Source organism: Camelina sativa, chromosome 16 (genome assembly GCF_000633955.1).
Source record: "Camelina sativa cultivar DH55 chromosome 16, Cs, whole genome shotgun sequence".
In the NCBI taxonomy this organism is placed as follows: domain Eukaryota; kingdom Viridiplantae; phylum Streptophyta; class Magnoliopsida; order Brassicales; family Brassicaceae; genus Camelina; species Camelina sativa.
The window spans coordinates 19665702-19678599 of NC_025700.1; the positions used below are offsets into that span (position 1 = coordinate 19665702).

At 37.8% G+C, this 12898-nt stretch overlaps 1 protein-coding gene across 1 annotated transcript; it reads left to right on the plus strand.

Moving 5' to 3' along the window:
* Positions 4875–6867, plus strand: LOC104753844. The gene is made up of 3 exons (XM_010476037.1): positions 4875–5641; positions 6001–6167; positions 6257–6867. The coding sequence occupies exons 1-3, from the start codon at positions 4875–4877 to the stop codon at positions 6865–6867; spliced, it is 1545 nt and encodes a 514-aa protein (XP_010474339.1).

The window sequence follows — 12898 nt, forward strand, 5'->3', positions numbered from 1 at the left end:
TCGACTGCCAACTTCAAACGAGCAAACTTGATGTTTTCATCGTCAATCAAATCAAATGGTAGATTATGCATGTGACACTCAATATACTTCAGGGCATAAACTCCACAATCACAATTTGAGCGATTTAATTTAGGTTCCATAATCCGCTTAGGATATTTGATTTTCATCCTTGCCGAATAAAATAAAAGATGAGTTAGTATGAATTAGCCACAACTGAAATTAATCATAACAAAAATCAATAAAGATATTAGAAAATTAAATACTAAAGATTACTAAAAGTATGATTTAAGAACAAGAAAACTCTGATTATTAATTATTTAGATGCAAAACAGGAATTTAAAGACAAAAATACACTAACGAATTGAAAATTAAACAAAAATAGACTTAAGGATCTTAGTTTAATCTTAGAAAATGATAACTTTCATATAAGATATACACTTGTTTTGGTTTCTTCTACGCATACACAACCACATACTACAATAGTAGGAGGATCCAAGCCTAAGGAAAAAGCTACTAACTTTGATGTCAGATTCTAACATGAACATCAACCGCAGGAATGGTAACCACCTTCCAAACTCAGATTTCAAGATCCAAAATCATAAAATTTATGAACTCCAATACTAATATTCAGCTCTAGAACAACCATTATATACAATGAAGGCTAATAACTTCCAATTCATGCGCATTCGAATGGAAGAAGCCATCATAAAAACACTCCGGTTTTAAAAACACATGATTTGTACATAGAAAATACGAAAAGAAAAAAAAACAGAGCGATGAAACTAAATGTTGCGATTTGGGCGTGTGTTAGTTCAGGTTTGTACATGAACGTAATCTACGAGTGGGCAAGAAACAGCTCTTTTAATCACGAAATCACAATAATCAACATGCAAAAATTGAAATCGAATAAGAAAAAACTGGGTTGAAATCTGGGTTGAAATGGAGTGAACAAATTGACATAATCTCAAGAAACGAACACAACATAACAACCAACATGCAAAAAAATCCAGAAATCTACATACCTAATTCATGGAGAGATGGAGCAATGGTGAAGATGGAGATGTGGTGAGATGGTGAAGACGGTGAAAAAGAAGAGACGGCAGAGGATGGTGATGGAGAGACACGACGGAATACGGTGACGATGGAGAGACGACGGAAGATGGTGACGATGGAGAGAGACGCCAGTGGCTAAGGAGAAGATGGAGAGAGACGACAGTGAGGTTAAAGATGGAGGAGATAGACGACGATGAAAAGGTAAGGGTTTCGATTTCTTTTATTTTTTTGCCTACCCAAATTTTTTTAATATTTTTCATAAACAACCAATATCCTATTAAAATTGATAATTTTCTAATTTGATTTAATTAAAATCTACAAATTAAATCTGAATTTGTAATTGATATACAAATTTAATCTGCATATAAATTGAGGGTATTATTGGCTTTTAATTACATCGTAAAACTTATTTAACCAAACTTAAAAAAAAGTGTAAATGGACAAAGTTTTTTAAAAAAAACTCATTTTTTTCTAATTTTCCCTTAAAATTACGGGCATAAACCATCGTTTTCATTTTATTGATCGCACATTTAATCTAGACCTCCCACGTGTGCACAACACATCTCATGCCATGATCCAGTATCACACACACATTAACTTGATTCCATATTGAATCTGCTACTAAAAAGTTTATCAATCTTTGCCACAAAAGTTTTATGAAAGGATCGTATATTCATTCAGAAGACAAAGATACACATATATAGTCTGAGACCTTAGGGTTTTGGCAAGTACTAATTACAAATATAGCCTTATAATACATTTCTCCTTTACAAAAAGCATACCCAGTTATTTAGGCGTAATTATAATACTCCTAATTAGACAATTATACGACGCGACGTACCTGTGGTGTTGGACATTAATCGATATTTCAACTCCTCGATATTATGTATTACCACTGGTAGCTATCGTTCGTTAGAAGACTATTGCTCTTAAAATCTTAATATATATCTTATATATATTTCCGTGGATATGAATTATTTGAATAAAGTTTATGATGTTAACACAAGCTCCCAAGTGTGAACTAATTAAATATTGATTTTCTATATGTTGTGTGGCTGTAGGATTTTTTTTTTTTGTTAAAATGCTTTCAATTTAAAATGCAAGGATAGCAAATATTTTACAGGGCCTAAGCCCAATTCGGAAACCCAATAAGAAAATAAATTACAAGCCCATAGTTAAAATAGAATCAAATGTTGAACCAGTTGTTGAAAATGAACCAGACTGTCGGTTGAGAATAACCGCCTCAAACCAGTCTCCATTATTTTTCTGGAGACAGATGAAAAGCCATTCAATGCACTTGAATCACGACAAGAAATTAGATTTGTGAAGTTGTTTGTATCGCCGTTCCTCTTCCTGAGAACCACAAGTGTAAGAGAGAAAGAGATTGTTCCAAGTTGGTGTCTCGCATGCTGGATGCTTTGTTCCGGATGATGGTGTCAATTTGACGAATTAGGAGATCAACGGGCTTGAAGGTGTTACGGTGGAGCCGATTATTCCTCTCCGTCCAGAGTGTGTAAATTGTCGCTTGCCAACTTAAGAGTGCCAGTTTCCTTGAGATGCGGGGGCCATAGAGTTGCATGAGGTTTTGCATTGTATTAGACCAGGATCGTGAAGGGTTGATTCTGCAGCGAGTTGCTATGGTTGACCAGACCGTTCAGCTTAGGGAGCATTCAAACAGTAGATGGTCACGAGATTCAGGGAAGCTTCCACAGAGCAGACAGATCGGGTCGGCCTGCAGACCCCAGTTGAGCAGTCGATCTCTGGTGGGAGATCTGTTCAACATGAATAACCAGACCAAGAACATATGCTTGGGGATTCCTCCGGCGAACCAAACAATGGAGTGCCAAGGTACGGTTGGTACTTCCTCCTTAATTGCAGAGCAGATAGTTCCCGTGTTATGTCTTCCCTTGTGAGTGTCATTAATCCACCAAGTATAAGTATCTGATTCATCTGTTAGTGTTATAGTAGACAGATTTATATGGAGATTAACCTGTGTGTCTGATCGTGCAGGTGGAAGGTTCCAGGTTCCCTGTCTCCACAGATCCGAGAGATATATGCCTCGACGTATGCCCACCTGATAGATTCCATCTTCTTGGAGGTAAGTAGTCATTTTTCCCAGTTGGCTCCAGTTGTCAGTCCAAAACAAACATGATTTCCCATTACCTGGTTTTATCTTAATCCAATCATAAGCCATTTCCCGAATCTTGAATAACTTTTTGGTTAACCAAGAGTGTTTGCTGTAGGATTTGATACTCCAACTACCAAAATTTACAAGACACAATCTAACTTAACTTTCATTTATTTCGTCATAAATCAAATGATATGCATATATAGTGTAAAAAGTGAATCGTTGAAGCGAGGGAGACGACCTTTTTATGGGGAAGCAGACGACGATAGGAAAACATATTTTGAACGATGCAGAAAAATAATTCAGAAGTTCAATCGGAAACTCGAAACTCTAGAACTGGACTACTGGAGCACAAATCAAATAAATACCTTTTAGTTTTGGATATATCTATTTAAACGTTAAAAATGCTTTGAAATATTTTTTAGCTAGATCTTTGAAAAAAAGAGGAGAAGAAGGAGGGGATATTGAAAGCAGCAGTTGATAAAAAAGCTGACGTGGCAGGTGATTTCCAAGGCGATTAGGGTTTTGCAGCGTGACAACCAAGTATGCTGCCATTGGCGGCAGGAACAGTCTCGGATTTGGCTCCGGTGACTGCCAGGGATACAGCGGGTGCTCCGGGGGCGACCAGTGGGGTGTTTGACGGAGTTGTAGGGTTGGGAAAGGNTCATAAGCCATTTCCCGAATCTTGAATAACTTTTTGGTTAACCAAGAGTGTTTGCTGTAGGATTTGATACTCCAACTACCAAAATTTACAAGACACAATCTAACTTAACTTTCATTTATTTCGTCATAAATCAAATGATATGCATATATAGTGTAAAAAGTGAATCGTTGAAGCGAGGGAGACGACCTTTTTATGGGGAAGCAGACGACGATAGGAAAACATATTTTGAACGATGCAGAAAAATAATTCAGAAGTTCAATCGGAAACTCGAAACTCTAGAACTGGACTACTGGAGCACAAATCAAATAAATACCTTTTAGTTTTGGATATATCTATTTAAACGTTAAAAATGCTTTGAAATATTTTTTAGCTAGATCTTTGAAAAAAAGAGGAGAAGAAGGAGGGGATATTGAAAGCAGCAGTTGATAAAAAAGCTGACGTGGCAGGTGATTTCCAAGGCGATTAGGGTTTTGCAGCGTGACAACCAAGTATGCTGCCATTGGCGGCAGGAACAGTCTCGGATTTGGCTCCGGTGACTGCCAGGGATACAGCGGGTGCTCCGGGGGCGACCAGTGGGGTGTTTGACGGAGTTGTAGGGTTGGGAAAGGAGATCGTGGTGGCAAGTGGGGAGGGGTCTAGCAAAGGTACTGAATTGTCAAACAAGGAGGCATTGAATAAAGAGGTTTCTTCATCAAATCAGGCGAATAGGGCTCCCAAAAAGGATTGGTTGGGGGCGGTGGTTCAAAAGCGAGTGTTCTCTCGGCAAAAATTTGTTGTCTCGGGGATGGAAGGACAAGAGAAGGTAATAGTGCCTAAAGAGGTTTTCGAGGATGCGAAACCACTTTGGGAAGATTTCATAGTGGGGAAGTTTCTTAACTCTAAATTCACATGATAGGGAATAAAATCTGGAGGTTGGGCGATCACTCCTCCCTTATTGATGTGTATGAAGTGAACCCTTCAACACTTAAATTTCGAATAAGACACGAAGGTACACGACGACGAGTTCTAAACCGGGGCATGTGGAACATTATGGGGATCCCGATGATTGTCTCGCAATGGACACCATTTGCGGAGGAGGCTCAGCCAGCGATCAAATCCATCCCGCTCTGGGTTACTCTCACGAATATTCCACCAACAATGTTCACCAAGAAGGGTATAAAATTTCTGGCTAGTGCAGTTGGAAAGCCTAGAACATTAAATCCGAAGACTGAAGCTTGTGTTAGCTTTGGTGAGGCGCAAATCCTGATTGAAGCGGATTTGACAAAGCCATTACCAAAAGTTTACACTTTCACTGGTGAGGAGGAAGGTGAACTCGATTGGGAGGTTAACTATGCTTATCCTTGGTTGCCTCCAAGGTGTAGTGAATGTCAGAAATGGGGTCATCTGCAGGACTCTTGTTTGGCAGGTGGCACACATATTGCTGCTCCCACTTTAGTCCAGGTTGCTGTGGACGAGCAGGAAACCAGGAGTCCGCTTCCTGTTGTGCCACAGGTTGTGCAACAGCCGCTTGTGGCAACAGTAACAGAGAGAGATCCATCTGCGAGTCAGACGGTTGACATTCACAAACCGATTTCAGATGAGACTCAGGGGTGGACCACACCAAAATCTGGCCGCAGTTTACCTCGAAGTCAAGAGAAGCAAAAGGTTGATGTTGTTTCACCTCTAAAAAATGCTTACTCTGTCTTGGCAACAAAGGAGGCAACAGGGCAAGAGGATCTGGGGGATGATACGCAGTCTGATGACGTAGGGGACGAACCTGCAGCACATGACTGTATTTTAGCAAATGTTAGCAAACGGTTATAGTCCCAAGTGCAGACTCAGGGGGACAGTGAGATCACATTACGACCCTCTTTACTGCGGGGTTCAAAAACAGCACACAAAATTGTAAAGCACCAATCTACTCAGTTTTCTATGGATTCGATTAGAAATCAGAGTAAGAAAGGTAACTCCAAACATCATTAATGTCAGGTTTCTTTTGAAATGTCTGTGGCTTAAATAAATCTTCTAAACATTCCGTAATAAAGAAATGGGTGGATAGTAAGGAGTTTCAATTTGGCTGTTTGATAGAAACAAGAGTTCGAGCGAGTAAGGTGGAGAGGATACATAAGAAGTTGTTTGATGGATGGTCTTTATTAAAGAACTATGTGCATAACAGGCGTGGTCGTATTTGGGTTATATGGAAGGACACTGTTAGAATGACACCTTTTTATAAGAGTGAACAAGTGATAACTTGCTCTGTCAAGCTACCAGATCGTGAAGAGGAGTTCTTTGCATCATTTGTGTATGCCTCCAATTCAGTGGAGGATAGGAAGAAGCTCTGGAGTGAATTACGGATCATTTTGATTCCCCCATTGTTCAGCTGAAGCCTTGGATAGTGTTTGGATATTTTAATGAAACCCTGGACTTGATAGAACACTCACGCACTGAAGACAGTTCCATGGTCACCTCGGGGATGCGGGATTTCCAGGAAGTTGTGAACTATTGTTCCTTTGCAGATATGGGATCTCATATTCCGCTCTACACATGGTGTAATAAACGAGCAAATGATCTCATTCTCAAAAAACTGGATCGGGTAATGGTAAATGAAGCTTGGAACCGATGTTATCCCCAATCTTATAGTGTATTTGAGGCAGGAGGCTGCTCTGATCATTTACACTGTCGAATTCATCTCTCTGCTGCAGTCAATACAAGGGTACGAGGGTGTCAGCCATTCAAGTTTGTAAACGCCCTCTCTATGATGGAGGCTTTTAAACCAACTGTGCACACATACTGGACTGATACAGAACCAATTTCCCTATCTACATCTTCTCTGTTTCGCTTTGCAAAGAAATTAAAGGGTCTTAAACCTCGACTGAAAGCGCTAGCCAAGGATCGTCTTGGTGATTTAGTTAGGCGAACAAGGGAGGCATATGATACTCTTTGTCATAAGCAGTTAGCTAACCAAACACATCCTTCTCAGCTTGCTATGGAAGAAGAACATACTGCTTATGAAAGATGGGACCGCTTGGCAGTTACTGAATAGAAATTTCTTAAACAACGTTCAAAGCTTCATTGGTTGAAGGTCGGTGACCAGAACAATAAGATTTTCCATCGTGCAGTTGCAATGCGAAAGGCACAAAACACTATACGGGAAATTAGAGGGTCTGATGGTCTCATCAAAACAGATGGTGAGGAGATTAAAGTAGAAGTAGAGCAGTTTTTTAAAGCGAAGGCGGAACATAGCGGGAGTGTAAGTCGGATTCTCACCAAAATAATCATTTCGTAGTTGAGTGTGGCCTTCTTCGCGGTCTCTATTTATGTGCACTCGTCGGAATATTGGAGCTGGTGGTTCTTCCTCTTGAGTGTAGTTGTACTAAATCCCTTCCACTATACTATCAACTTCCTCCTCTACCATTTGATCAACTTCTTGATCAGAACTCCAGTTAGACATTATTAGTTAAATTGGTTTAATTGTGAGGCTTATTGGAAGTTGGGTTTATTTTTTTTAAGGTTTATGGAAACCTGTTATTTTGGTAATGGAAATATTTAACAAGAAGAAATGAGAAGAAGAAATGATAAGATAAATGATCAGGATGATAAGATAAATGTTTGTTTTGTTTTAGGGAGGAAGAAATGATCAGAAGCGCAAATGAAATTGAACATGAACCTTCAATATATAGACCTTACAAACACAATCAATACCCATTCACGGGTTACAAAAAGAAATACAACAACCCAAAACACATTCACGGGTTGCAAACAGTCCGTTCAACAAACAAAAGCCGACCACACTTAAACAACCAACACATTCACGGTTCCAAACAGAACACATCAATACAAAAAAAAGACAGCTTCCATTCGCTTGACTACCAACATGTTTCACTTTAGATGGCAACGAGACAGCTTCATATGTCATCCCAAAACCTGAAACAAAAGAAGGAAACAAGTTAAACAATTGTGGAACAATAGTTAAACACAAAACATGACAACAAAGACTTAAACGAGTGTTAGTTCTTAAACCTAAATGTTTGTCAACATTTGATCAACAAGTTTGTCTCTAAGTAGGACTTCAGCAGGTGTTAGCTCACTCTTGTTAAGCAGGCTGTCTAGCAATCTCATTTTGTCGTGCCTCTCTTTAGCCGCCTGTTCTTGATCCTTTATTGCTATTATCCTATCCAACTTACTGACATAACCATCATATACATCAATACTAACTGCAGGTTTCTTTCCATTTTTCTTGGCAGCTTTAACCCCCGGAGGCCTCATCTCGTCTCCACCATTGCTTGAAGGAGCTGAGAAATCTCCTTCAGAAGCAAGCTTAGTACGCTTATTGCTACATTCTTCATGTCGTTCTGTGATATATTTCTAATCATTCTTCAGTTCTCTCCAACAATGTCCAAGCATAAACGGCTTGTCCATGTCATTCTTGTAAAACTCATACGCCATGCTCACAACATCATCTTCTGATTGTCCACTCTTCCTTCTTGCACTCGCTTGTGAGTAACACCCAACAAACTTGTTGACTTGGTGGTTTATCTTACTCCACCTTGCCTTACATTGTGAAGGCCCTCGTGCGTTTGAACCGGTACCTCCATCATGAGCTTTGTAATAGTCTGCAACCCTCTTCCAGAAACTTTGTAACCGCCGGTCGTTGCTCACTACTGGATCTTTGCTTGTGTTTAACCAAGCGCTTATGAGATGAACATCCTCCTCTGCACTCCACCGCTTCCTACTTCCTCTGCCTCCGTCTTCATCAATCTCATCTGCTGTAACCTCTATACAATGTTCAGATTCAGATGTTGGGGTTATGTTAAGAGGCTGAGAAGAGAACCCAGGGATAAATTTTGAAGGCTGAGAAGAAAATTGATTAGTAAACTGAATAGGCTGAGAGGATTGGGTGGAAATAGGAGGAATAGTATTATCAGAACAGTTGGAGTCTTTTTGAGAATTCAAAAGATCAACAAAATTTTGATCCCAAAAACGATAAGGGTTTCTAAGATCCATTGCTTGTGTTAGTGTAAGCTGAGAGTTTAGGTTTGTGAAAACGAAAGGGTTTGGAGAGATAAACGTTAAGAGTTTGGGTTAGTGTTTGACAATGGTCGTTTATATTGACCTCAAGGTTTATGTGAGCTTTAATACTAAAGGTTAGACAAAGAGAATAAAGGTTTATTTAGCTAAAGACTAATGAGTGTTTTGAATTCTCAAAAAGAGATATACTTTTCAGTATATCTCTATGAATAGACCGATTGAAACACTTTTCGGTAAATTTTCTTGGGTAAAATTTTTCAAAAAGCTGATCTTTAAAGTCAATACTAAATTCAAACTCAATCATATAGGTTTTGGAAAATTTTACACACAAACTCAAACTCAAACTATTGATCAAATAAGACAACATCACATGGGGAAAATATAAAATCGAAAATCAAACTCAACCACTTGATCAAACATCATAACAACACAATGATTAAATTTAAGACACACGGTTTCGGAAAATTTTAAACCCTTGAGCAAATTTTTAAACACACACGGTTCATCACTTATCAAATACAAAAACACACGGTTTGATGTTCAATTATTTTTACCGAACATCAAACATTCTCATCATCAAATACAAACATAACACATCAAGACAAAGACAAACATAACACTTCAATCATTCTTACAATCTATAACACTTCAAACATAACACTTAAACAATATAAAAAAGCTACACATTCATCACAAACACAAACTCAAACAAAACCAAACAACAACAATGAAAGCTAGAGTAGCATACCATTACAAGTAAGAGAATCCAACCGTGTGTCCACTTCACCTTAACCAATCTTCACCATTTATCAGCTACACACAGTTTATGAAGCACCTCGCAGNATATACTTTTCAGTATATCTCTATGAATAGACCGATTGAAACACTTTTCGGTAAATTTTCTTGGGTAAAATTTTTCAAAAAGCTGATCTTTAAAGTCAATACTAAATTCAAACTCAATCATATAGGTTTTGGAAAATTTTACACACAAACTCAAACTCAAACTATTGATCAAATAAGACAACATCACATGGGGAAAATATAAAATCGAAAATCAAACTCAACCACTTGATCAAACATCATAACAACACAAGGATTAAATTTAAGACACACGGTTTCGGAAAATTTTAAACCCTTGAGCAAATTTTTAAACACACACGGTTCATCACTTATCAAATACAAAAACACACGGTTTGATGTTCAATTATTTTTACCGAACATCAAACATTCTCATCATCAAATACAAACATAACACATCAAGACAAAGACAAACATAACACTTCAATCATTCTTACAATCTATAACACTTCAAACATAACACTTAAACAATATAAAAAAGCTACACATTCATCACAAACACAAACTCAAACAAAACCAAACAACAACAATGAAAGCTAGAGTAGCATACCATTACAAGTAAGAGAATCCAACCGTGTGTCCACTTCACCTTAACCAATCTTCACCATTTATCAGCTACACACAGTTTATGAAGCACCTCGCAGAAAACATGACAATCGGATCAACATTGATCACACAATTACTTATACAAGACATAAACTAAAACATTGTACTCCTAATATTGAGAACAACACAAGGATTCAATCAACAATCTATAACAAAACAGACAAACATAAGATAACAAGAACATAAAAATGTACTAATTCTTGAAAAAACTATCAGACAATAACTCAATTAAAACATAAACCCAATCACCCTCTAAAAAAATTCTCAAAACCGATTGAACATCAAACTAATCTCATAACCTACGTCTAATAAGTCGNAAATCGAAAATCAAACTCAACCACTTGATCAAACATCATAACAACACAATGATTAAATTTAAGACACACGGTTTCGGAAAATTTTAAACCCTTGAGCAAATTTTTAAACACACACGGTTCATCACTTATCAAATACAAAAACACACGGTTTGATGTTCAATTATTTTTACCGAACATCAAACATTCTCATCATCAAATACAAACATAACACATCAAGACAAAGACAAACATAACACTTCAATCATTCTTACAATCTATAACACTTCAAACATAACACTTAAACAATATAAAAAAGCTACACATTCATCACAAACACAAACTCAAACAAAACCAAACAACAACAATGAAAGCTAGAGTAGCATACCATTACAAGTAAGAGAATCCAACCGTGTGTCCACTTCACCTTAACCAATCTTCACCATTTATCAGCTACACACAGTTTATGAAGCACCTCGCAGAAAACATGACAATCGGATCAACATTGATCACACAATTACTTATACAAGACATAAACTAAAACATTGTACTCCTAATATTGAGAACAACACAAGGATTCAATCAACAATCTATAACAAAACAGACAAACATAAGATAACAAGAACATAAAAATGTACTAATTCTTGAAAAAACTATCAGACAATAACTCGATTAAAACATAAACCCAATCACCCTCCAAAAAAATTCTCAAAACCGATTGAACATCAAACTAATCTCCTAATCTACGCCTAATAAGTCAAATCGAAATAAAACATTTACCAATCTAACAATCAATCAATTAATCTGAAACCCTAACTATTATAGACAACCAAAGATTAATTTTAAATACATGCAATAAATCGGAAAGGAGAAAACAAACCTTCTATCTCCGATTCGGTAGCCAAAGGACCTCGCCGTTCCTTGTAGGTCACCAGAAGGATCCTCCGCCGTCGTTGTCCCACTAAAAGGAACCGCTGCCGTCGGTTCCCGTGAGAACCGAACCGTCAACTCTTACGATTGAGCCGATCTANGTTCATCTTTTTATATTGAAGAAAATAAGGAACCTGTTGATGTCTCAAAAGTAGACTTGTCTTCTGTGAATTTGGCTGTTCNAATCCATTGATTTTCCGATTCGAGATGAATCGTCTCTTCAATCGCTTGCTTTCTGCGAGGGAGAAGAGAGAAAGACAGTCGGGAAAAAGAGAGAAGAAATGGGAAAGAAAANTTGATTGTCAAGTGTTGGGTTAAAGGATGCAAGTGGAGGGTAAGAGCTGCAACAATAAATCACTTTCCAAAGTTTGAGGTCCGTGTGTTTATTTCAGCACATACATGTTCAGTAACAGAGTGTTCTATGCATGCCCGACAAGCAGATCATCATATTCTAGGAGAGTTGTACAAAGATTTTGTTGGTGGAGTTGGTCCCAAGGTACTGTCAATGCATGTTGCTGAAGCGTTGAATAAACGTTTTCATATCAAGGTAAAATTATTCCTTCCAGTTCTATTTACCATTATACTGTTTATTTATTTTCACAACAAATTAAAATAATATTGTTCTTGATAGATGGATTATTGGAAGGCATATCGAACGCTAAGGCATGCTCGCGAGTTGGTCAGGGGTAGTCTAGAGAGTGGTTATGAGCAGATGCCTACATATTTGTATATGATAAAAAGGGCAAATCCTGGAACTTTTACACAACTTGAAGTTGATGAAGCTCAAAGATTTAAGTACTGTTTTCTAGCATTTGGTGCAAGCATACAGGGATTTCCATTCTTGAGGAAAGTGGTTGTTGTGGATGGTACTTTTTTACAAGGAAAATACTTAGGGACACTTCTGACAGCAACAGCTCAAGATGGTAATTTTTAGATTTTTCCAATTGCTTTCGCCGTGGTTGATACAAAGAATGATGAATCATGGGAATGGTTTTTCAAGCAACTCAGCTGTGTGATACCAGATGATAAAAGCCTTTCCATTATTTCTGATAGGCATCAATCCATTGGGAAAGCTATTAAAAAGGTCTATCCGAAGTCTAGTAGGGGAATATGTACATACCATATGTACAAAAATATTTTGGTCCGGTTTAAAGGTCGAGCAGAATTTGCTTTGGTTAAAAAGGCGGCAAATGCTTGTAGACTTATCGACTTTCAAACCACATTTGATCAGATAGAAGCCATGAATCCAACACTATATGAGTACCTCGTAAGGGCTGATGTGCGTATGTGGACTCGTGTACATTTCCTAGGTGATAGGTACAACTTGCTTACAAGCAACATTGCAGAATCAATGAATAA